General features: G+C 59.0%; 7 protein-coding genes across 7 annotated transcripts; 3 read left to right on the top strand and 4 right to left on the bottom strand.

Annotated features, from left to right (window-relative positions):
* The first annotated feature begins 341 nt into the window (after window positions 1–341).
* Window positions 342–926, top strand: C7974DRAFT_393673 (uncharacterized protein). The gene has a single exon (XM_046141801.1). It carries the CDS (start codon window positions 521–523, stop codon window positions 875–877), a length of 357 nt encoding a protein of 118 aa, XP_045996794.1. The 5' UTR covers window positions 342–520; the 3' UTR covers window positions 878–926.
* Window positions 927–1947: 1021 nt separating this feature from the next.
* Window positions 1948–6243, bottom strand: C7974DRAFT_463219 (sterol-sensing domain of SREBP cleavage-activation-domain-containing protein). Its single transcript, XM_046146226.1, has 2 exons — window positions 2337–6243; window positions 1948–2250 (listed from the first exon to the last, which is right to left on the bottom strand). The coding sequence occupies exons 1-2, from the start codon at window positions 5937–5939 to the stop codon at window positions 2038–2040; spliced, it is 3816 nt and encodes a 1271-aa protein (XP_045996795.1). The 5' UTR covers window positions 5940–6243; the 3' UTR covers window positions 1948–2037.
* Window positions 6244–6358: 115 nt separating this feature from the next.
* Window positions 6359–10096, bottom strand: C7974DRAFT_393676 (armadillo-type protein). Its single transcript, XM_046141802.1, has 3 exons — window positions 10003–10096; window positions 7642–9955; window positions 6359–7461 (listed from the first exon to the last, which is right to left on the bottom strand). Exons 1-3 carry the CDS (start codon window positions 10046–10048, stop codon window positions 6576–6578), a joined length of 3246 nt encoding a protein of 1081 aa, XP_045996796.1. The 5' UTR covers window positions 10049–10096; the 3' UTR covers window positions 6359–6575.
* A 1053-nt stretch (window positions 10097–11149) lies between these two features.
* C7974DRAFT_179209 (ser/Thr protein phosphatase family protein) lies at window positions 11150–13567 on the top strand. The gene is made up of 4 exons (XM_046136324.1): window positions 11150–11292; window positions 11344–11500; window positions 11576–11687; window positions 11737–13567. The coding sequence occupies exons 1-4, from the start codon at window positions 11284–11286 to the stop codon at window positions 13553–13555; spliced, it is 2097 nt and encodes a 698-aa protein (XP_045996797.1). The 5' UTR covers window positions 11150–11283; the 3' UTR covers window positions 13556–13567.
* An 801-nt stretch (window positions 13568–14368) lies between these two features.
* Window positions 14369–16120, bottom strand: C7974DRAFT_453562 (uncharacterized protein). The gene is made up of 2 exons (XM_046145876.1): window positions 15906–16120; window positions 14369–15859 (listed from the first exon to the last, which is right to left on the bottom strand). Exons 1-2 carry the CDS (start codon window positions 15990–15992, stop codon window positions 14450–14452), a joined length of 1497 nt encoding a protein of 498 aa, XP_045996798.1. The 5' UTR covers window positions 15993–16120; the 3' UTR covers window positions 14369–14449.
* A 657-nt stretch (window positions 16121–16777) lies between these two features.
* Window positions 16778–19403, top strand: C7974DRAFT_179237 (uncharacterized protein). The gene is made up of 3 exons (XM_046136325.1): window positions 16778–17393; window positions 17442–17617; window positions 17663–19403. Exons 1-3 carry the CDS (start codon window positions 17093–17095, stop codon window positions 19355–19357), a joined length of 2172 nt encoding a protein of 723 aa, XP_045996799.1. The 5' UTR covers window positions 16778–17092; the 3' UTR covers window positions 19358–19403.
* Window positions 19404–22183: 2780 nt separating this feature from the next.
* On the bottom strand, window positions 22184–23103 carry C7974DRAFT_179252 (NADP-dependent oxidoreductase domain-containing protein). Its single transcript, XM_046136326.1, has 2 exons — window positions 22278–23103; window positions 22184–22221 (listed from the first exon to the last, which is right to left on the bottom strand). The coding sequence occupies exon 1, from the start codon at window positions 23015–23017 to the stop codon at window positions 22382–22384; it is 636 nt and encodes a 211-aa protein (XP_045996800.1). The 5' UTR covers window positions 23018–23103; the 3' UTR covers window positions 22184–22221; window positions 22278–22381.
* Window positions 23104–23376: the final 273 nt, after the last annotated feature.

The raw sequence follows: 23376 nt of genomic DNA on the forward strand, positions 1-23376 counted from the left end.
GGGGGGGGGGGGGGTCCTGCATGCTGGAGCTTCGCTGGCTTCGCTGGCATTCTGTCAGAACGCAGCAGTGCACGAACAAACACACAACACCCAGTATCTGCGTCCTCGCAGCCCAGCCCGTGAAACCCAGGAGCCGCCACCTGGCATTCCCGCCTGCTCACGCGGCGACCGAGTGGCCACCAGCAATCCCAACCCCAACCCCGAGATTGACATTTGCCCACCGCAACTCCGCTAGCGCCACGCACCACGCACCACAACCCCCCGACCCCGCGCACCCGCAGCCCGGAAAGCCAATAATCCCGCCGCAGCAGCCGTGCGCAAAACCGCCGTGCCGCAGGACGCGCACACCGCGCGGCCAGAAGCTCACCCGCCGCTGATCGCGCCCCGCAGCGTCCCGCCACCGGCCGGCGATAAGACCGCGCCGCCCGCCGCCGCAGGCATCCCGCAGCGTCCAGGAACCTCCTTGCACCGTACTGCACCTCCTCCAGCCCGCTACCGCGCGCCACACTTCGAGCCCACGATGCCGCGCTTCCTCCGCCGCATCTTCAGCGACGCGCACCTACGCTTCCGCCGCGCGCCCGCGGACACGGATATCACGCCGTCGCGGCGCGTCATCACCAAGACCACCGAAAGACCTGAGAGGAGACTCCGAGCGCGGCTGTCGCAGCTCAATCTCGCGCTGCACCCGCAGCTGGACGGGCGCGCGGAGCTCGACACTGCGGGGTCTGCGCGGCCGCTTTTTGCGCCGAGTATTGCGTCGCACGAGCTTGAACATGAATATGGTGCTGGTCGGGGGGAAGGGAAGGGCAAGCAGAAGGAGAAGGAGCCCAGGCGGCGGCTGAGCAAGAGACATCGTATGCCGGACCTGAACGCTTGAGGGCGGGCTACCGTATCGCTGGGGCTGGGGCTGGGGCTGTGGATTGGAGATGGGGGGGGGGGGGGGGGGGGGTAGCGAGCAGCGCAGCGCGGGGGTGGTACATTGTTTGTGAGCGAGAGCGCGAAGCCACAGTCGGGGGTTCGTGGGGCGGAGACGGTTCTGTGGCAGCAGCAATGAGGGGGTCGGGCTGCGGTCTGCGGTCTGCGGTCTGCGGTCTGCAGTCGCGATGCAGACGCCAGACGCCGCACACCAGCGCCCTCCCGCTGCACCACGACCCTACACACCCCGAACCCCAACGTAGACTTACCCGCGCCCGCCTCCATCCCTCTACCGCGCGGTCCCAGCCCTGCGCACGCCTCAGCCACCGCGCACCCCAGCCCAGAACCACCGCCCCCGCCCAGCGAGCTCCGACCGCACTGCGAGAAACCACGCCAGCGAGTACTGCAGCCTAGGACTGCCGTCGCGGCAAGCGGACGAGGAGGGTGGAGATAGTCTGAGGGTGGTGTGCGCCGCTCGGCGGGCGGCGGGCGGCGGGATGGTTGCTGGGCTCGTAGGATGAGGTTATGGGTGATGTATCGCTCTCGAAACATGTATCAGGACACAAAATAGATCAATGACACACACCACCCACACGTCCCATCGCGGCGACTCCATAGCTGTGTCTGCTCTACACCCCGCAGCGGGTGCGTGATCGTCTCGTCGAGATAGCTATACAACCCTGTGCTGCACTGCGTCGACAACATGGAGAGGCTGTAGATGTGCGCTCGCTAGGTGCCTGGGAGTACACGTGGTCAGGCATGCACGCTGTGGCGCTCTAATCCGTGCTGGACACTTGGCCTTGGTTCGTTGTACTTCTGAGTGTACCTACAGCGTCGAAGTTGGTTCTCGGGTGTATGAGAGATTTGGCTGTTTTGAAAACTACGTTGGGTCTGAGAACTATTGCAGATGTGGAAGCGTCGCAATGCATCGCCGTGCTGCGTGACCTAGCGCCGTGGGAGAGCGTGAGGAGAGGACGCCAGGACTTGTGTGTCTTTCTTGTGAAGTGGGCTACTGGTATACATGTTTCGATTCGGTTCGATTCAATTCAATTCAATTCATACACTGTCCTACCCAGCACCCCCGTCCCTCGAAACGCACACCCCCAACCTTCTCCCCACCGCCTAGTCATCACTATCATACTCCTCATCATCATCCCCCAACAGCGCCGGATACTGCCTGCGCCTGAGATCCTGCTCCAGCCCACCCTCGCTCTCCGGATCCACATACCCCGCGCCGCCAAACAGACTCAGCAGCACGGGGAGCAAGATGAGCGCGTGCGTCGACGCCCACAGGACGAGCGCAGCCCAGACGCGGAAGTAGTAGATTTCGAAGATCTGGATGCGCGTTAGTGGACGGGTTGAGGGGCTGGGGAGAGAGGAAGAGGAAGAGGAAGAGGAAGAGGAAGAGGGAGAGGACGTACCTTGCTGCGTGTAAACGCCAACACGCCGACGCCCAGGATCTTCGTGATCGTGATGCCGCTGATCACACTCCCAGCGACATTGACCAGCGCCGTCCAGGCACGCGCGTCGCGCCCGCGGAACGCATGGCGGGGCGCGCGTTCCATGGTCGCGCGGCTGGGGAACGTGAAGGCGCGGGCGATGTGCGCGGTGAACTCGACGCTGATGCCGACGCAGATGATGAGGTTCACGAGCGATACGGCGTTGAGCGAGACGCCGAGCAGCGCCATGGAGCCGATGATGGCGGAGACGGTCATGGCGACGACGAGGGTGACAATGAGGCCGGTGGCGAGGGAACCCAGGAGGATCGTGGTGATCAGGAGGACGGCGGCAAGGGCCGAACCTAAGAGGGTCGCTGTGAGGCGCACGATAGATGTGTACTGGTCGAAGAAGATGTAGAATTTAGAATAAGGGAAGACTTCTGTCTCGACGTCTTTGGAGATCTCCTTGGCGATGCGACGCGCGGCGGTGTAGGCGGCGATGAAGTCGCTCTGGGAGCGTACGCGGGTGTGTGAGGTGCGGAAGTGCGATGCGGGGATCGTATTGTGTTTGGCGTCGACGACGACGGCGTCCGCGTAGGCAGCCTTGCCGCCGAGGGGGCAGTCCTCGGTAGTCGGCGCCTCGAGCCAGCGTTCGAGGTAATAGGTGAACTCTTCGCCCTCTGGCATGCCATACAGTGTCATGTTCCACGCTGGCGTACGGTTGGCGAAGCAGGGTTTGCCCTTGTCGACGCAGCACTTCTCGTTCTCCGGGTTCAGCCAGAGGAAGAAGTCATCCAGCCAACTAGCGGCAGGTGCAGCCAGGTATGACACCTCTGGCCGTTTGCGCTCGGCCTCGATGATATTTGCAAGACTGCCTTGGTCGCACGTGGAGAAGCGGCCGCATAGCTCTTTCTGTGGCGCTCTCTCGGTGACGTTAAGCTCTCTGGTCACGAAGTAGACTGGCGGGCCGACCTCAAGGTAGTCGTAGAGATCGTTGAAGTACGGAATGAGGTAGGAGTCGCTCGGCATAGCGATTCGCTGATCAAGGCCAAGCTCGACGGCGGGGAAGAGGGCAACGCCAGCCGTGAAGATACCGAAGAAGATGGCAAGAATCACAACCTTGGTCTTCTTGCCTAGCAGAGCCGGGGCATAGGTCTTACGGATGAAGCGCTGCAGAGCACCCTCTTCGCCAGCACCAGGGTTGAGATAGCCAGAGTCCGCCTTAGCCACCCGAAGGAAGGGAAAGCAGTCGGCGCGATTCGTTTCAACGCGTTGCTGATTCAAAGACAGTACAGCAATGAACATTGTGACTTGGAGAATGGCGTTGATGAACACGGCGCCCGCGGCGTATGCAGCAAAGTTGCGCACAGCAGGCATTCCCACTGCGCAGCCAAGAGCAAATGCGGTCGTCTCGGTCAATGCAGACAGAAGGATTGAAGGTCCCATACGACCAAGAGCCCGGGAAACGCGTTCTGGAATTGTCCCTTCCGGATGGCTGATGTTGATGCGCTCAAACTCGTGTACAATGAGGAAGATGTTGTCGACACCAACAGCCAGCACCAGGAAGGGAATGACCTCGGCAATAATCAGGGTTACCTTGATTCCTGCGGCAGAGAAGAGACCGACAGAAGCGGCGACGGACATCAGGACAATGAGAATGCCAACGGTACCCAGCATGAACTTGGACTGCACAAGTGCGTTTGCTGGGTTTCTGAGGACAGACCGCAGGGTAAGTGTGGTTGAGCCCAGTGCAAGCGATGCGTACAAGAACATGATGATGTAGCTCACCACAACAATCTTTGCATCTGTGTTGGTGCTCTTGTTGAGCTCTTGCTCGAGACTGACCTCGGTGCTGAAGCTCAGACGTAAGCCGCGGCTTTCTGCGTCTTCTTGCACCAGCTTGAGGTAGCTCTTCATTTCGTCCTCGAAATCCATAGCGAGCTGCAGCTCAGGTGTGCCTTCAGGATGGTTCTTAACCACCCACGTAACGACCAGCGCTTGGGCGTCAAGAACGCTGTTATTCACACCACCAAACAAGAGATGCGGGTCTAGAGGCTGCTGAAATGTTGGCAAGCACTGGGTTGGGTTGTCAACGCAGTCCATGATGTCGTCGCGCCAGGTGCTAGGCGAGAGGTTTGCGAAATCGCCTTGGAAATAGCCAGTCACCGACTGGACAATGCAGGCATCTTCGACTGGCTTGAAGCAGACTTGATCGAGAGTGACACCGCTCTGGGACGACTTGAGGCGGCGAATCTGGTCTTCGACACCAAACCACCAGTCGAGGGTCTCGTAGCTCAGCACCGGGGCGCCTGGGTGGGTGTCATTGACGAGGAAGGCTTGCTCGGCTCGGAAGAATGGGCCAAACTTCTCGTCAAAGAAGGCCTTCTCTTGCGCAGCCGGCGAGTCCGGAGCGACCCACAAACGAACAGGGTCAGTCTCAATCGCGAAACGTAGCCAACCTAAGCTCATCAATCCAACGACAGCAACGCTGGTGATGATGGTGATGACGGGAAATCTTGCGCAAACGTAGCCGAGACGGCTGAAGAGGCGGTCGCACCACGTGTTTACAAAATAGTGTTTCGTGGGGCGGTCGAGCATGCTGATGTTGTGGACGATATCACCCTCGTCCTCGTCGTCGCTGGGCTCGAGATCCTGGAGCAGACGGAGTCGTTCGTTCTTCTGTTGCGAGTGCTTGCGATATGCGACGTGTCCGGCGACAGCGAGGCATAAAAGGCCGAGGAAAACAGAATAGACGAGGATGACTGCGAACGAGAGACAGGGCAGTAGGCCGACGTGGCACTGCTTGACCTCGGTCACTTCGGGCAGCTCAGTGCACGAAGCGCCGCAGTCGAGACAAGCACACCTGTACAGCTCGTCTTCGGTATCGCACGGATATGCGTGCTTGTTCATAGCCGCCATGTCGGGGAAATCGGCATCGTTGGGGCGCGGGAAGTCCATCTGAAAGGGGGATCCAAGAAACTTCTTGTCGCCGAGGAATTTCAAGAACTGAGTGTAGTTCTTCGCGCCGCCACCGATGAAGTCCATAGCCTTGCCGTTTGTCGCGCCGAACTTGACGTCCTTGCAGCTGTCGTAGAATGTGCCGGCATATTCATCCGATACGAGGTGAGTCAATTGGGTGACCAGGAACTTGTCGCCTTTCGGCGCGGTGTCTGTAATGTTGATGAACAACGACTGGTCCGGCGAGCAGGTGAAGGTGCAGAACATGTTGTAGAAGTTCTCCTTGCAAGCCGGGCAGGCGTTGATGATGGGCGTGGCGCGATCGAGGTTCGTCTTGAGGACTTCCAGCTGCTCTGCCTCACAGCAGACATCTGTGTCCGCCCATTGCGAGCCGCAGATGTCGACTAGCTGCTTCCTGACGTCGTCCGTCGGCGCCTTCGCCAGGCCGTTGTCTGGACAGGGCAGCTCGGAGCCGAAGAAGCTCTGCTTGCCGCACTGCCCTCGTATCGCGCACCGTCCCTTCTCGTGCTTGATGGTCAGATCAGGGCCGGCGAGCGCTGAGACAGTGAGCATGGAGAGCAACCCCACTGTCATCGCCCGCCATCCTGCCGAGCACCGCTGTGCCATCTTGTTGCAGCACTTCCCGACAGATGCACGTCCCAGCGCTATCAACCGAGCGTAGGGCTGCGCAAAGCTACTAGATACAGTGATAGAGGCAGTCGGGGGCGTGCGAGTGTATGCGCGATTGCTGGCGCGGTAGGAGCCGAGGTGGCGCGGAGCTCGGATCTCTGGAGCTTGGAGGTCGCCAAAGTCGAGGTCGGGAGAACGGGTGTGAAGCTGTGCACAGCTGTGGTGATGCAACCTTTCGAAGCTAACTACACCGCGACTGACAATCGTGGCGTGGTAGGGGAGCTGTGAAGGCGTGAAGCGTGAGGCAGCTGTTTGTCTCATGCGCAGACGAGACGTCACAGCGCGGCAAGCCGCTAGGAACAGGCAGGATCGACGTCACGCGGAGACGCCTCAATCCAGAACATCAGCACCAGCCACGCCTTTCCCAACAATGCCATGTTACAGTCGCTGAATCGCCATCGATCTTGCTCATGTGTTAAGGAATGCCATTTAGGCGTCTAATCTTCATTCAAGGTCCTATTTAATCATAAATCCGTGGTATCAATATACCTCGTACCACCAGTCATTATCATCATTTACAAGTGTCTCGCGACGGGGTATCCATGCTTTTGCTCCATGTCCTTCATCAACCATCTACTTGCGCAGGTACTGAACAAGCTCCGTAAGCTGCGCACGTGTCTCGTCCTCCAACTGGTCCTCGGCAGTCAACGCCTGCTCGAAGATGGGCATCAATGTGGGGGTCAGCTGCTGCACAGTGGGGTCGTTCCTCTGGTACAGCTTGACGATCATGCCGAAGATAGGCTTGTTCTCCTCGTAGTCCTCACGGAGAGGCAGGAGCTGGACCACGCGAGGCAGGACCTCGGCGACCGGGAGCCTGTCAGTGTGCTTGGAGATGAATCGGCTGACACATCCCGCGGTGTTATCCAAAAGACGGGGCTGGTCCTTGGCGTCGAGAAGGGGCTCAATCTTGGAGAAGATGGTGGGGAGGCTCTTGACAATCTCGTCGTTGTTGGAGGTCATCTCGCACAGAAGTCCCATGCCGTAGACCGCGTTGGACTTGGTGTCAGGGTCCTCGTCGGACAGGCGGTGCAGCAGAAGCTTGAGCAGACCGCTCGAGTACTGGGTGCATCCCTCGCCCATGTTACCAACGCACTCGGCGATGGTACCAACGGCTGCGCTGCGCTCGGTAGATTCCTGGCTGCTGGCATACTTTATGATGGGCTTCTCGAACATCTTCCAAAGCTCGGCGAACTGACCGCCAAGGGCGACAGCCAAGCAGGTAACAACCTCCATGGCGGTCTCAATAACCAGCCAGTCGTACTCGGAGGACTCATCGAGGTCGTCAATCTCCTCGCCTTCGTCACCAAGATCCTGCTGGCAGGGGTGGCGCTTGGTAATGACAGCGAGCAGCTGCTGGCACATCTCGGGCACAACGGTACCATTCTCGGTCATCAGTACTGCAGGACCGCAGAGCTTGAGAGTGGCAGCGACATCGCGGTTGATGTCGGTGACAGTGCCCCTATTGGTTGTCAGTCATGGTCTTAACAAGATCGACATTCATGTTTCATGTATTGGAGGGCTCAGACGTGATTTCGCTTTCACCTCAAGTGCACGTTGTGCATCGGAGTGAGCTGGGATTAACGAAGATTGTGTCATCTTTGCGAGGGAGGGTTGCATCATCGGAAAAGAGTGTACGTACCGGTCCATCTCGTCTTGCCAGGTCGCCATGGTGGCGGTCATGACGAGGTTGCCAAGCTTCTTCAGCTCCGCAGGAGGCTCAACCTTGAGGGGCAGGCCAGGCGACCACTTGGCCATACCATCGCCCTCGGCCATGCCGAAGAGGCAGGCAAAGGTGCGCCAGAGTGTGCCGAGGGCAGCCTTGCGGATACCCTCGTAAGAGTGGTCGACAAGCTCCAGGAGCTTGGTGACAGTCTGCTCGAGGTAGGGAATGAACTCGCGGCGGGTGTGGGTGATGATGTCGCCAAAGACCTCAGCAGCAATCTCCTTCTCCATAGCGACAGCTGTGACGCCCTCAAGGTCATCCCAGTCGTCGTCATCAACCATGGCATCGTTCAAGTCCTCAAAGTCGTCATCATCATCCTCGCCAGCAGCCATAACCTTGACCTTCTGGCCCTCGATGATGACCTCCTGACCAACAAGCTCGCTGGCGTGCTCGCCAAGCTCGACGTCAGTGCCAGTCTCGTCCTGCTCGAGGCACTCGTTCAGACCCTTGACAGCGCCGGGGAGGTACTTCGCAAAGCCCTCCTCGTAGACCTTGGCCATGGTGCTCCAGAGGATGTAGCTGGTCTCACGCAGACGGGGGTGATCAAGGTGAAGTGCCTCCTCGGAAGCCTCCATCAAAGGCAGAACGTAGGGCTCAAAAGGCTCAGGGCCAACAGCCGAGGCGATCTTGCCCATGGAATCACAGGTGACTCCACGGAGGTCCAACTCATCCTGGCTGTCCTTGATCCTGACGTAGGGGGACAGCTCGTTCATTGTCTGCTGGAAGAACGGCAGGAAGGCCTTCTCGGCGGCCGAAGCGATGGAGCCGACAGCGCCAATGGCAGCGCTCTTGGCCTTCAGGTCCTCGTGATGGAAGAGCTTGCTGAAGCGAGGTACCAACTCGGGGACGTACCTGCCGGCATCCTCGGGGTCAAGGCCCTCAATCAGAGAGTCAACAGCGTGGCAGGTTCCACGAACAATGGAGAGAGTGCGCTCGTCATCAGCGCTGGGCGCGTTCTGGACAGCGAGATCGAAGTTCTTGATCATAGCGGGGATGAGCGTGGCGTGCTCCTTGCCAACATCCTCAGCAAGGTCATCGGCCAAGCGGGCGACACCGTTGAGGGCAGCGGCGCGGACCTTTAGCTCAGGGTCTTCGAGAAGGTGATAGACCATGGGCAGGATCTCGTGGAGCTGAGTGGCGATGAAGTCAGGGGCACCCTCAACGCACATACCCAGAGCGAGGATACCAGCCTGGCGGTAGTCGGGGTTCTGGGAGGAGAAGTAGTTGCCAAGGTTCTTGAGAAGGGGAATGACGACCTGGCTGGGGGGAAGGCTGGAGGCCAGGATGTCGAGCAGACCGAGAGCGGAGCGGGCAGGTGTGACATCCTCGTCCTCGCTGGAGAGGTCACCGAGTTCGGTGACGATGTGAAGAGCCTTCAGTGTAAGCTCCTCGCCAATCTTGAGCGCCTGAACCTTCAGCTTCCTGTAGCGCACGCACTGCATGAGGAATGCAAGGGACTGGGAGCGGTAGTCGTCCTCAACATCGGTGGAGGAAGAGAGCTCGAGCATGAAGCGGACGAGATCGCCAAAGTGCTTCTGGAGCAGGGCAGACTCGCAGCCGAGAAGTGTCTGGAAGACCTCGAAGGCCTGCATAGCGTGGTCCTCATCACCCTCGTCGACCGACTGCTTCAAGACAGCGACCATCTGGGGGATAGCCTGCTGGAAGGCCAGCAGAGACTTGGCATCCTCCTCAGGCTCGAGCAGCATAGCCATGCGGCTCAACCCAACCATGGTGTTGATCCTGACATCGGCGCTCTCGGGGTCTTGAATGGTCTTGCTGAACAAGTTGTAGAGGTCAGCCGGCTTTCCTGGGAAGGAGTCGCCGGTCTGCTCGAGAGTTGTCCAGATGATGAAGGTGCCGACCTCCCTGTGCTGTGCGGTGCTGCTGGTGGAGGCCTGGTGGAGGAGGGCGGGCAGGTCAGCCCATTGTCCGTCCTCAAAGTCCTGCGCGGCGATGGCAGCAACAACGCGGGCGGCAGAGTGCCTTGTGAGCTTGGTCTCCTCGTTCAGGGTGAACTGCAGCAGCTGGTTGCGGAGGGACACCTTCTGGTCCTCGGGCAGCGCAATCCAGTGCTTGACGACCAGCTTGCGGGCCTCGACGGCGGCAAGCTGCTTCAAGCCCTTGTCGGGGTGCCCGCAGAGAACCTGCAGCAGGGCATTGAGCGACGCGGGGGAGTTGTAGTAACTCTTGTTCAGAGTGGCCGTAGCATTCTTGACAACATCGGTGTCAGCTGGGAGATGTTAGTCGAGCACTGGAGGTGAGGGGGAGGAATCGTACGCTGCAGCAGGCTCTGGAGCAGCTGAACAAACTGTTGCTCGTCCATGGCGCTTTTACAGTGGTAAATGTAGAAGCAGGCCTGGGAAAGATCGGTCGCACAACAGAGCGAGGAAATTTATGGCGGGGCTCTCAAATAATTTCGGACAGGGTCTCACTAGCGCCGTTGCCCCCCGCGCTCATTGGCCGCCCCAGTCGCGTGCATCGACGGACGTGACGGCGCCAGTGACACCTCTCACGTTGCAGGATAAATGGTGGACTGCGGACGTGAGCCAGGTACACCACACGACAGCGAAGTAGGGAAAACACTAAAGAACACTATATATTACTTTTTCGCCTACAAAGTAGGTAACTCTTTTTTGAATCTTTGCTTTTGGTACTACAATTGCTACAAGTGCTATATTAAAGTTGGTTGGCTTAAAAGGTCGCTCATCCGCCATTCTCCCTGGAACTCGAGAGACAGCCTTGAGATGTGGTTGAGCGTGGTGTCAAGTGCGGTCCTTGGAGTTGGTGACGTGATTTGACTGTCCAGATGTTCGTTGATGTTGTGTACCACGGTTCGTCTTTCACGGCCACACTATGCCAGTGCTGCATGTCAAACCCCGCTAAAGGGTCCAAGTACAAACCCCAACGCCCATTCGGCGGTTGAATGTCGGACCTTCATTGCAAGGTGAACTATAGGGGACAACAAATGATGTCTGCTCAGGGGTTGCTCAGGCAGTGTTTTATTCCAGCACGTGTGCGAATTGTTATTGGTCGAATGGAGGCCAGCGGGAAGATGTCCTGAATCAGGTCAATGCATTGAGAGGTTCGGAGGATAGTCTCGTGGTTGTTGGTTGCAATGGTCCAGTGTTCGGTGAGCGGCTGGTACACGATGCAGGCGAGACAAGAGCAGTCTCAAGCTCTCCAAGACGGCAGGACATGTAGTCGTGGGCCGCACTCGAAACACAAGACGGAGATGGCCATGGAGGAGCTTCGGACAGACGGGCGGGCAGACGCAACAGCCTGCCTGTGACAAAAAAGCAAGGCGTCGCGGCGACATGGCACTCTGCCGCTGATCCATGACAGAGGCCAGACGCGCTACCTCGCACGGGCCATCGCACCTCCCATGTTTGCACGAAACGAACAGCAAGCGCCCTCACCGTCGCCATCACCACCTAATAATCGCAGAGGCCCCATCATCCCTCGCCTTCACCGCACGCCCTTGAGAGCATCCCGCGCATCAGCCCCTCCCCGCCGCCCGCCCCGCTCCACCTGGCCGCTCCGCACCGCCGACTCGACTCTATGGCTTCGGTACGTCTTCAGTGCGCCGCCCCTCTGCCCCCACACACTGACGGCGACCAGCAAGCTCCCAACCAGCCGCGCCCGTACCCCGGCAACTACCTCCCCAACGGTGGCGCGCCGTCGGGCCCCGTGCCGGGCGCAGTGCCGCTGCTCCCCAACCAGGGCCGCGTGATCCAGCAGGGCAGCGCGCGCGTGCTGTGCATCGCCGACGTACGAGGTAAGCATACCGCTGCGCCTGCGGAAGAGGCCGCCCGGCCGACAGCGTGACGGACACCCAGACTGACCTGCGCAGGCAACCTGCAGTCGCTGAACCAGCTCGCGGCCGACGCCCGGGCAAACTACATCATCCACACGGGCGACTTCGGCTTCTACGACGACCGCTCGCTCGACCGCATCGCCGACAAGTACGTACACTGAGCGCACTGCCCACGTGACGAGGGCTAACCGGCGCAGGACACTGAAGCACGTTGCGCAATACTCGCCGCTGCTGTCGGACAGCGTCAAGCGCTCCATCGCCCAGGCCCCGCCGCAGCCCCCCATCAAGGAGCGCTTCCAGCGCGAGCACCTGCCGCTGTCGGAGCTGCCGCTGTTCCTCAACAAAACATACACACTCAACGTGCCCGTCTACACAGTATGGGGCGCCTGTGAAGACGTGCAGGTGCTGGAGAAGCTGCGGTCGGGCGAGTACAAGATCGACAACCTGCACATCATCGACGAGGCCCACTCGCGGCTGTTGGACGTTGGCGGCGTGAAGCTGCGCCTCCTCGGCCTGGGTGGTGCCGTGGTCATGCACAAGCTGTTCGACAACGGCGAGGGCCGGACCACCATCGCCGGCGGCCAGGGCACCATGTGGACCACGCTGCTGCAGATGGGCGAGCTGGTCGACACGGCGAACCGCGTCTACGACCCGACCGAGACGCGCATCTTCGTCACCCACGCCTCGCCCGCGCGCGAGGGTCTGCTGAACCAGCTGTCCGTCACCCTCAAGGCCGACTTCTCCGTGTCCGCCGGCCTGCACTTCCGCTACGGCAGCTCGTACAATGAGTTCAGCGTCAACCCGACTCTGGACCACTACCGCGGCAAGCTCGCCGCCTCCAAGGCCTCGTTCAACGACGTGTGGGACACAGTCAAGTCCGAGGTCGAGCCGGCCATTGCCGACAGCGACTCGCAGCAGCGCCTGCTGAACCTGGCCCTCGACATCGTCACCAAGATGCCCACCGTGGCCAACGGCGGCAACCCCTTCGGCGGGCCCACCCCCGGGCCCCAGAGCGGCGTCATCGACGAGAGCGCCTTCAAGAACATGTGGAACTTCAACCTGGCCGACGCCGCCTACGGCTGGCTGGTGCTGGACATTGACAACGGCCGCATTGGCACCGAGATGCGCGCCCAGGGCTTCAACTTCGCCCACCGCGGCGGCAAGGTTGGCCAAGCCGGCCAGCCCGCACCTGCTGCGGCCACGTCGGTCACACCGGCCGCCCCGAGCCCTGCTCCTGGCCCGTCGCCTGCCCCAGGCCGCCCAGCCAATGCACCGGCCAACGCCCAGCAGCCCCGCCCTGCCGTCCCCACGCCCGTCCAGAACAAAGCCGCTCAGCCCGCACGCACCGGACCCTCCCCCGCGCCTGCGTCCAAGGACACCAAGGCTGCCACACCCCAGCCCGCCAACGCCAACGCCCCCGCGAACGCCGCCGCCGAGAAGGCCATCCCCAGCGAAGTCAAGTCGAACGGCACAACCGCACCTGAGAAGGGCCCCGCCTCGCCTGCCCCCCGCGAGCCCGTTGAGCGCAAGGAGAGCAAGGGCCTGTTCATCACAGGCGTCAAGGACGAGGAGGAGGCCAAGGGCCTGCTGGCCGAGGAGGACCGGCCCAAGATCGAGAAGCTGGAGAAGATCAAGCACTTCTTCGTCGCCCACTTCAGCTCGCCCGCCGACATGCAGGCAGCTCTCAACCGCGTCTCGGCCGACATCAAGAACGCCCGCGGCGGCCCTGACAAGCCCAGCGTCAAGATCTACAACGAACGCGGCGGCGGCGCCCCCAGGTACGGCGCCGGCAGCTGGCAAGCAAGCAGCCGCGGCGGCGCAGCCGGCACAGGTGGCTACCGCAGCGGCGGTGCTTCTGACAGCGAGGGCGGCCGTGGCGCGCGTGGAGGTCGAGGCGCACGAGGCGGAGCCTTCCGCGGAGCCGAGCGCGGCGACAGAGGCACAGCCCGCGGCCGTGGTGCACGAGGCTCCTTCCGTGGCGCGCCTGCCGAGGGCGCTGCTCCCGCCGACGCCTAAGCTGCCCGCTTCCCCCTCACTCCCTTATCTCTGATACCCCTTCTCCGGATCCGCTGCTGCGCTGCCCCGTACTGCCCTGCACGGTGCCTCGAAGCCGCTGCATAGCTGCCGGCACTGCATTGCACGGCACTGCGCGCGCCCGCTCAGCGCCGTTTTTCGTTTTGTCACCCCGCGGAGCAATACCAACATTACCATTACCACTTCTTTTGCGTTTTTACGGCGCCGAAGGCGTGTTACTTCTCCTGTCCCCGTGTTGCCCCGTGGTTTCTGTGCTGATTTGGGTGGGTGGGGGCGTCGGGTGCGTCTGTGTTTTGCGCCTGCTGGGTTTTGTGCGTGGGGTTTCCTGGGCCGGGGGCGGTGCGTAGATGGTGGGCGTCTGCGTCTGTCTGTTATGGCTGGCGCTTTGGTATGGCTGCCACGTGGGTTTCATGGGTTCGTGTGAAGCCGCGCTGTGCTGGAGTAGTGGCGCGGTGTCGACGGTATGATATGGAATGAATGAAAAGATATGATATGCTGTGGTGTGTTTTGATATGCTGTGCTGTGCTGTGCTGTGCTGTGCTGTGCTGTGCGACTAAACGACAGGAGTGGTAGTGGCTCTGATGTAGATGTTGATTTTTGTTCTGATACTGCTATGCGATGCGATGCGATGCAATGCTGCCAATCCACCACCACCACCACTCCACTCCATTCCTCACGCCCTCTTCTCTCTCCCATCTTCCCATTCTTTTAGTCTTCCCAGCCTTTTCATCTTCCTTTTCGCCGTTTATCCCCAGTCTAGTCTCCACATGCAAGTTCCCCCCCCCCCCCCCCCCCCTTCCTCATGAGTCCACATCCCCCGCAGTCCCGACAGATCCCAGTAGTCCCCACAGAATCCCGTATTCCCGACAGACCACCCTACTCGTCGTCCGCCCAACTCTGCCCCTTCCGCATCGGCTCCAGGCCGAAAGACTCGACTTTTGCTATCGCGGGGCGCGCGGGGGGGTCCTGCTTGTCTGCGGGGTTTGAGGTCTTCTCGGCGGCGTCGTTGTTTTTCGCGGCAGTGTCTGTCTTCTTGTCGGACACCTTCACCTTCGCTGTATCCCCAGTCTCGTTGCTCGTGGCCGCCGGCGCACCGAGCTCGGCCTGCAGCGCTGGCTCGGATTTGCGGATATCCTCGTTCTTGGCCTCGCCTTTGCCTTTGATTTTGAATTCCTGGATGCGCGGGGCGTTGGGCGAGGGCGCCGCGGGGGTCGACGAGGGGAGTGTAGGGAAGTCTGCTGCTTTTGGTTGTGCCGGGGGTGCGTTGGACTTCGGCTCATGCGACCTGCCCTCGTGGGACCTTCCTTCGTGGCGCCCGTCGTGGTGCTCGCCGCGACCACCGCGCCCGCCGCGTCCGCCTCTGCCCCTCCCCCTGCCGCCCCGCGCGCCCGTCTCGCCCTCAAACAGCTCCCTCGCGCCGTCTCCACGCCCCTCGCGCGCCACGCCCCCGTGCGCGCCCCGCCCCGCACCCCGCCGCACCTCGCCCGTCCCGTCAAACCCCTCTTCCTTCTCGAGATCCCACTCCCGGCCCCCCTGCGCATTCAGCTTGCGCAGGCGATTGCGCTCGCGCTCGCCCATCAGGACCTGCCGCTCGCGCCGCTCGACCTTGACTTTCTCGGCCGCGGCTTTCTTGCGCGCGGCTTCCTGCGTCTTGAGCACGGCTTCGCGGGCCGCGGCGGCCGCGGCGTCGGCTTCGGCGCGCGCGTGTGCGGAGGCCAGGGCGTCGTTTTTGCGCCGCATGTTGGCCAGCTTGAGGCTGAGTTCGGCTTCGGTGAGGCGTGTGCGCTTCGAGCCGCCGGTGAGGGTGCGGTCGCCGCGCACCGAGGCTGTGGAGGGCGTCGCGGGGCCCGTGGGCGCGTCGGCGGGCGGCGAGGCGGTGGCCGCGGGGGCGGCGGGGGGTGTGGGTGCGGCGGCGCTGGGTGCGTCGGGCGCGGCGGCCTCTTCGAGCCGGATGTCGCCCACGGGCCCGCCGCGCGCGCGGCCGCCTCTCCCGCGGCCTCGTTGTTCGCCGCGTGCGCGTGGCTCGCCGCGGCCGCGACCTCGTCCTCTGCCTCGTTCGGCGCGGGGCTCGCGCGGGGCTTTGGGCGGCTGGGTCTGCGGTGTTGGGGCGGACTGTGGGGCGGGGACAAAGGCGGGGGCTGTGGCGCCGAGGGTGCTTTGCTCGACGACGGGCTGCGAGATGGGCGTTATGTCGTCGTCGAAGAAGAGGTCGTCTGTGCCGGCGGTTTGGGCGAAGGGGTCGACGACGGGGTCGGGGTAGGCTGCGTCATAGGTTACGTTGACGGCCTGGGGGTGTTAGTTGGGGAGGGTGACGGGTGAGGGGTGCGTATACAGGGGCCTCTGTTGCTGCTGTTTCTTGCTGTGTGGGTGTAGCCGCGGGCGCCTCATCCTCCTGTGTGGCCCATTTGGATTTAAGCATGCTGATTGAGTAATATGCTAAATGCAAGTAAACTGTATGTAAAAGCCAAACAGACGCGTAGTGATAGCCAATATGTACGGTCTTTGAGGTTTTGTGTAAGAGATGCAGTCGTCTACATCATCCATCAACGCACGTTACTAGCCCCAATTAGCCGTTGCCGAAGGCGGTGAAGACAGCTCCCCGCTGTGGAGACGATTCGCGACATCGCGGCGCTTCAGTGCACCACCTCCACGGACCTAGCGACAGATTGCTCAAGCGCTCTTCGTTGTTGATACACATCGATCGAAATCGGTCTGGCATGTCGAGGTCCTGCGCACCACTCAGCACGCGCAGCCTTGACCGTTCATGGCCTGCAAGACGCGGAGAAATCGAGCCGCCTACTGGACACTGCTTATCTAGCCTCATCATCTCACGTGCAAGACACCCACCGTGGTAGTCACAGTGTAAACACTGATTTCCCTGAAATGAGCAAGTCAAGATCGGCCACGGTGTTGACATGCGACAGCATCGAGTGGACATTCTCTACTACAGACACTACGATGTTGTGCAGGTGTCGCGTACGTACTCGAATCGACCAGATGTCAAACCAGTGGGGTGCAACAAGATTGACCCGTGCCACTTCACATCTCTTGCAAATCCAACAAAGTGAGCATATGACACAGTCGTCTTGAGCTCTTGTCAAAATACTCGCCAGGGGGACTTAGCCCTAGCACCGGTATGATGCTGTCCCGATTTCAAGATAGTGCTTAAATCCTCAGCTGTGGCGCACATAGCTACAATAACTCTCACACCCACACCAACATCCAACCTTCTAAAAACAGACAACCATTCCTTCCATACGGAAATGTAGGCTCTATCGCGAGGCGCACAGCCAAGCCCCCTCCAGTGGACCCAGCCTCGCCCGCCTCACCAATAGTAACCGTCCAAACCCTCCACCACAGCCTCGGCGCATGCACACAGCAGTGCGCCACCACCAGCCAGTCTCTCGTCATGCATCGCCTTGCTTACCTTCAAGTACATGTGCGCCCGCCGCGGTCTCGCGGCATTTCTCCGTTTCTCCATTCTTGCATCGCCTCCCGTGAGTACTCACGCCGCTTCTGATGCCTGTGTTCGCGCCGCGCGCAGCCGACGTGCAGTATGCGCCTGTCAGCGCGCAGGAGACCCTGGGAGAGACCGGGGCGCACGCAGCGAGCGGTGCAGACAGTGTGAGCGCAGAGTCCAGTGACCATGGGGCGCACAGCGAAGAACCTGCTTCGGGGGTGCGCAACGCAGGGTCCCGCGCTGCGTACAAAGGGCCCGAGATTGTTGGGTGGCCTGGGGCACCGGCGAAGCTGAGCGGGTTTTCGGTGCCGCTGTTTGTGGGGGATGTGTTGCTTGTGCTGCTTCCGATTGCGTTTCTAGGTATGTTGGTTGTGCGTTGTATATCGGGCTCTGGCTGATTGGTGATAGTGTTGGGGATAGCGGCGTGGCGGCTTGATGGCAAGGGCTTGTCGGAAATGGGAGCCACTGTTGAACGAGCGATGCAGCTTGGTCCTACTATCTATCCTCTTGCTTTTGCGGCGATTGGGAGTCGCTGTCTTAGGAATGTGGCTGTTCGACTTGCAGAGCGTGGTACTACTATAGCAGTACGTTCCACTACCTCGATTTTAGTAATGACTGACCTGCCATAGACACTCGAGAAGCTCTTGGGTAGTCAAAGCCTAGTGTCCGCAGTCGGGACAGCTTTTACTCTTCGATCTGTCAGCTTACTGTCCCTCAGCCTCTTGTCACTTTGGGCCTTGTCGCCCTTGGGTGGACAGAGTTCGCTACGACTGATTCACCAAGTAAACTCGACGATATCCGAACCAGGCACTGTCTTCTTCTCTGGCCATGATGCTCCGTTCGACCCGGACGAAACTGGGCCAACGCTACCCATCGTTCCTGCGATTCTCTCCGCGAGTCTTGCTTCATCGCAAGAGACAAAGGCCTTGCCAGTTGATCTATGGAACCACCCAAAGATTCCCAGACTCGATGCTATCGAACGTCTCGCCATGACCGGCATGACTGATACAGGCGAATGGATTGAAGTCGATGCCGCAGCAGAACAGCAGTACTCCTCATGGGCTGGAGTCAATGTGCAGAACCTACAACGGACTGGAAACGTCGACTTCCAAGTTCCCTATAACTACATCCATCTCGAATGCGAGGTGTTGTTTAGCGGAGCGGCTTACACAGTGTGGGAGGATATGTTAGACGCCAAGTTAGCAATGAGCCCTGCTATAGCTACTAAGCTGCCTGGGAACAACAGGAGCTCTCCTGAAACTGAGGCTTACGCGGCTCTAGCAACCAGAGATAACTTACCTGCATTGCCGATGTTCCTGAAGGTCGCCTACCCATCCAACACCACCCATAGGGACAGAGCCAAAACACCCGATGCCGGATTCGTGCCTGAGAATCAACCCATCAGTCTGCTCTACGGTGCAAAATATGCAAACAGTACGGGATCAAACGAAGTCACCCAGGTCTATACATGTGCGCCCCACGTAGTCACGCTGGATGCACGCATCACCTGCCAGGCCGGCAACTGCGCCGCCACCCAGCTCCGCTACGTGCCCGGGCCCTCTCGACGCGAGCTAGAAACGACCTGCCGCACGCGGTACACCATTGGCTGCCTGGCCTTCGCCACCGCCGCAACGCGCCCGTTCATCCGCTGGCTGCCCCAGATGCTCGACTCGCCCATCACCAGCAAACGCAGCCCCTTCGACGACTGGATCGGCGGCGCCAACGTCACCTACCCGGGCTACACCGACGACCTCAAGAGCGGGCCGCGCGTCGCCGACGCCATCCCCGCCGCGCGCATCGCCCGCCGCCTGACCGCCGTGCTCAACACCTTCTTCCAGGCCGTCGTGTGGGGCCCGCAGATCACGCGCGCGGGGCTGTTCGACGCCCCGCAGCCCGTCGACGACAACGCGTACTCGTATCTATACCAGGCGGCGCCGGAGCGCTACATCAACGCCACGGACGCCGTGTTCTCGCGCGCCGTGCTGGTGTACGACGCGAATGGGGGCTGGATCGCGACGCTGCTTGTCATCACCGCCGTGCTGCTCCTGCTCAGCATCGCCAACATAGTCATCTCGTTCCTGACCATTGCGCCGGATCTGTTCTACTATGCGTCGTCGCTGGCGCGCGAGAACCCGTACACGGATACGCCGACGGGGGGGACGGCGATGAATGGCGGCGAGCGGAGTCGGTTGCTGAAGGCGATGAGGGTGCAGATTGCGGACGTGAGTCCGGAGAGTCAGGTTGGATATGTGGTTCTGAAGAGTGTGGGGGAGGGCGACGACTTTGCGACTGGGCGGCTGCGGAAGGATAGACTGTACTGGTGAAAACCGGGCCTTCAAGACAGGCAGTAAATTCGAAAGCCATGCATCGCAACGCAGCAATTTCACATGACATGTCGGCTCGGCCCTCGTACGCTTTACCCACCGCCAAAATCGTCCCATACCGCCTGCCCGTCCGCCTTCCCCTCCCGCTCCTTAGCCCCCGTACATAACACTCTACACTTGCCTCGTGCGCGCTGACCGGCCACCGCTTGCGCTGGTCCACGCACCCCTGCCGCACAGTAGGTAAGTACTGAGGCTGGTGAGTGTGTACATAGTGGAGGTGATGGAGACGCGATATAGGGTAGGGCTGTTGCCGCCGGTGGGGCAACTAGGGTTCCCTTAGGGGGGGGGGCGGGGGCAGAGCGGACGAGTGGGGTGGACTAGTTAGCTATGGAAAGGTGGTTGGCGGGAGGGACTTTCCCAGTCAGTGTCAGATAGGAAAGAGAGGTATGATCGTACGGGTTGATTAATTGATTGATTGATTGATAATTGTTTACGTCAAAAGGGGCTATCCTCAATAAACCGGCCTCCCATGGGGCACTAATTGACGTGTGAACAGAGGGGAATCAGGGGTTGCAGCCCCTGGCCTCCTCTAACACAGTTCGCTGTTGATGGTGCGGTTGGAAACAACCAAGTCGTGTGTAGGATCCTCCGCCGGTGATCGTACGGGTGAGCCGTGGGTGGCTATAGAACCAGAGACAGTGAGAAGTTGAGGTCTGAAGGTAGATTAGTGGTGCATTTACTCAGAGCGGAAGTGTGCTCTGTTCCAAGAAATATGTTTGAATTGAAGATGGTGCACCATTGGCGCCTGCAGATCTACTCGTACCCGAGTTGACTGGCTCGTACTCCGGTCCGTGAAAGAAAAAGCAGTGAACTTATCAAGTAAATCTAACAACCCTCATAAAAAGCCTGAGTCCCGCAAGGAGAACCGCGCATGTAGGGTAGAAACACATTTTTGCTGAGCCTCGTAACTGTCTGCTTTCGCGAGATCGTCGAGCATGTCTTGAATGCATACCGGATAGTCCGTGAAACCGTCGTATAGCTGAGTCAATTCGAGAATGGTCCCTAATGAGCGATGACGGACAGCGGATTTCATGAGCTGGAAGCCGTCCTTTTCAAGAATCTGGATACTGAAGGATTTGTCGTACATGCGCCAGACTTTCAGAATGTTATCTATCGTCCGAAGAGTGAGCCAAGACCTGTCTTGTTGTTTGTCCAAATGTGCCACATCGGCCAGTTTTCTGACCATACCCGTGACATCGATCCACATGAGTCGTCTGATCTGTTCGTAAGCTTGCAGTGATCCAAAAGCCGACAGTTTCCAGTCACCACTAGGTTCGAAAACATATCCCTGCTGCGCCGCCGCTGGAGGTGTTCTAGGATACGGATAGTGGAAGTTGTTGGGCATCTGGAAGCCAGTGTCACCACCATGAGTGCTGTTTGGGCTTCACAATTGCCCTGACACAATATAGCTTCTTCGCTGATCCAAAGGAGTTTGTTACCAGAGTAATAACTCCCTAAGATGAACAAAAGATCTCACTGGATGCTGGAAGTCGAGAACGAGACCATGCAAGTAACCGTCAAGGATCTTGAAGCTGTTACTGGTCCGCCAGAAAGATCTGGAGCTCTGCTGCGCATCTGAACTTGACTCTTCATCCTTGCATCGTTGGTTGAGGTAACTAAAGACGGGTGCATCGCCGTTTTGCAAAGCACCGCTTAAGTTCTACACTAAGGAGCGTGAGAAAGTTCTCGGTCTGATCGGCTTTGTAGGAATTAAAGTCACGCAAGAGGCGCAATAGCAAATCGCCATTCTAGGCCAATGCGTTCCTGGTCGCCGATTTCGGAATCGAATTTGCAGATAATCGTACCTCTGGGAAGACCTCGAAAGCCTAGTTTATGTGGGCGTCAGTAACCCACTCCAGCCCTTAGGCACATTCTCGGTTCAGATCAGGCTTGAGTGTGCTTCCATGAAATCGCGGTCAAGGAGTCCAAGGATCGAGCCAACGCCTTGTTAAGGAGCCCACGCGTAGATTGACATGTGCTGTCAGAGGAGATCCGGAGCTGGAATTTGGCTCACAGAAGCCTACGCACTCAGTCAGTCTTTCAAAGACCGCATGAAGCCGACGTGGATTCTCATATGTTCTTTCAACATTACCAAAAATCAATTCCATGTCTCAGAATTGAGATTGAAAAGTTTGCATTATACTTACATTCCTCTTGCATCCACCACCAGTGCTTTGACAACCTAATCCGTCAGGGCCGTGTCAGACACTATAGAATGCGTAGCTTGAATCTGATCTACCTTACCCTTGAAGAACGATGTGATATCCTCATCCGCCGTCAAAAGAACCACTGCTTCAGTGCCTGTTTCATCCGGAACTCTTCTGTGCGACTTGTGACAAAGATTTTGACCGTCAATATGGCTTGTGAAAGTAGGGTGCTGATCAGCGACAGAGCCTCGATTTAATTAGCAGTATCAAGCTCATCGATTCCATCCAGGATGATGTACGTGGTACCAAAGGTTTTCAATAGATCGAGGAGATGATTGACCCCCTCAGGAACGTTGTGACTCGATCGGCCATTCCATGGACTAGCTGAAGTCTCCATTGAAGTGATCTAGAGGTAAAACTTCTAAGTGCCCCGCCGATCATGCTAGGCGCAAACGTTCGTGGTCTTTGAAGAGACATTCGTATAGTCGAAAACGCGGCAGTACATCACCGATTTGAGCTAACATGTCTACTAAGCTCTCTTGGGATTTTGCGGCTTTGGCAGCCTCCCAAGGCTGTGTGGGTACAGGCAAATTCGTCCGGATTGCCGACATGTAGACACCCGTTCTAGCTCAGAGAATATGGACAAATACGAAGCAACTAAGATAGAAGTTAGTAGACGCACACAGGCTATCAGTGAAGTAGGTGCGACGCGCCTTTATGAAGGTCGAGGACCCAGCCCCGCTGGTGGCTGACAGCTTCGGCTTGGCAAACCAGGTAGCCTTGCGTGTTGTCTTATAATTTGATGAGAAAGATGTGTTTAGATTGAAGAGTGTCCATCGCCGATCAACTTGGCGAAGCTCTCTTTCAGCTTCGACCATTGTTGCGAGTTCGAACTGGCCCAATCGATTACTTTACTGATGCCCGTGAAGTCGTCTTGCATGTGCTCCACGGACGTCGTTCCATTCAGTACCTCGACACCAAGATCCATGACCAGCGCATACAATGCAGTTGGTACCGAAATCTTTGCCGACTGTGCCAGCTCAAGGACAGGTTTTGACCTAGAAAGTTGAGGATGGCCTGTCAGTGTCCAGAAAGACTGGTATATGATCTTGTGCTCTCGACAGAACGCTCGCAGCATTCCATCATACTGAGTCTGTAGATAGAAGCGATTTTGTACAACAGATGGCTTGATAGTTGAAGCGTCATATATTTCACGCAGAACAGGAAGAGTGACATTTGAGATGCCGAGCGTCTTGATCTGGTGTGGCACGTATGTCTCGAGCAACTTCCAGGCTTGCAATGTCTGGTCCAGTGTTGGTAATGGCGAATGCAGAAGGAGGCAGTCAACGTAAGTACCCTCTTCTGAGTCTTCTGTCGACCGCAGGTTCTTGAGAGAAGACGCGACTGAAGTGCGAAGTTGAATTTCCAATGGTGCGTTTGGGTCGTATGGCATGTTACTCAGATCTTGGCCGGCGGGCGTAGTGTACTTTGTCTGTACGTAGACATCGTCTCGTGCCACAATGCCCTCGCTATACGCCTCGCGCAATGCCTCGCCTACTAGGTGCTCCTGATAGTGCTTGGGCTGTGCAGCTGTGTCAATGCGTCGAAACCCCTGTCTAAGTGCTTCTATGACCAGAGCCTTCGTTTGACCTTTTTTCCAGGCGGTTCCATAGGTAAAGGCCGGCTTCTCATCGCTTAAACGTGAGTGCGAAGTAAACGGTGTTGCAGATGCCATAGTACGGACAAGGGAGGGACGACCTGTCACGTTTTGACGCGAGAGGCGACAAGAACAGATGCAAGACGCAAAAATGC

The sequence above is a fragment of the Boeremia exigua genome (genome assembly GCF_020726555.1).
Source record: "Boeremia exigua strain MPI-SDFR-AT-0100 chromosome Unknown C7974scaffold_6, whole genome shotgun sequence".
Lineage (NCBI taxonomy): Eukaryota > Fungi > Ascomycota > Dothideomycetes > Pleosporales > Didymellaceae > Boeremia > Boeremia exigua.

Bases quoted from the DNA above. Each gene is read 5' to 3' on its own strand.
- C7974DRAFT_393673 (XM_046141801.1), top strand. From the start codon at position 521: ATGCCGCGCTTCCTCCGCCGCATCTTCAGCGACGCGCACCTACGCTTC.
- C7974DRAFT_463219 (XM_046146226.1), bottom strand. From the start codon at position 5,939: ATGGCACAGCGGTGCTCGGCAGGATGGCGGGCGATGACAGTGGGGTTG. The intron at 2,251-2,336 runs GTACGTCCTCTC...ACGCGCATCCAG, and splicing joins TGGCGTTTACACGCAGCAAG to ATCTTCGAAATCTACTACTT.
- C7974DRAFT_393676 (XM_046141802.1), bottom strand. From the start codon at position 10,048: ATGGACGAGCAACAGTTTGTTCAGCTGCTCCAGAGCCTGCTGCAGC. The intron at 9,956-10,002 runs GTACGATTCCTC...AACATCTCCCAG, and splicing joins GCTCCAGAGCCTGCTGCAGC to CTGACACCGATGTTGTCAAG. The intron at 7,462-7,641 runs GTACGTACACTC...GACAACCAATAG, and splicing joins TGGCAAGACGAGATGGACCG to GGGCACTGTCACCGACATCA.
- C7974DRAFT_179209 (XM_046136324.1), top strand. The intron at 11,501-11,575 runs GTAAGCATACCG...TGACCTGCGCAG, and splicing joins GTGCATCGCCGACGTACGAG to GCAACCTGCAGTCGCTGAAC. The intron at 11,688-11,736 runs GTACGTACACTG...TAACCGGCGCAG, and splicing joins CTCGACCGCATCGCCGACAA to GACACTGAAGCACGTTGCGC.
- C7974DRAFT_453562 (XM_046145876.1), bottom strand. From the start codon at position 15,992: ATGCTTAAATCCAAATGGGCCACACAGGAGGATGAGGCGCCCGCGGCT. The intron at 15,860-15,905 runs GTATACGCACCC...TAACACCCCCAG, and splicing joins CAGCAGCAACAGAGGCCCCT to GCCGTCAACGTAACCTATGA.
- C7974DRAFT_179237 (XM_046136325.1), top strand. From the start codon at position 17,093: ATGCCTGTGTTCGCGCCGCGCGCAGCCGACGTGCAGTATGCGCCTGTC. The intron at 17,394-17,441 runs GTATGTTGGTTG...GATTGGTGATAG, and splicing joins GCTTCCGATTGCGTTTCTAG to TGTTGGGGATAGCGGCGTGG. The intron at 17,618-17,662 runs GTACGTTCCACT...GACCTGCCATAG, and splicing joins AGCGTGGTACTACTATAGCA to ACACTCGAGAAGCTCTTGGG.
- C7974DRAFT_179252 (XM_046136326.1), bottom strand. From the start codon at position 23,017: ATGCCATACGACCCAAACGCACCATTGGAAATTCAACTTCGCACTTCA.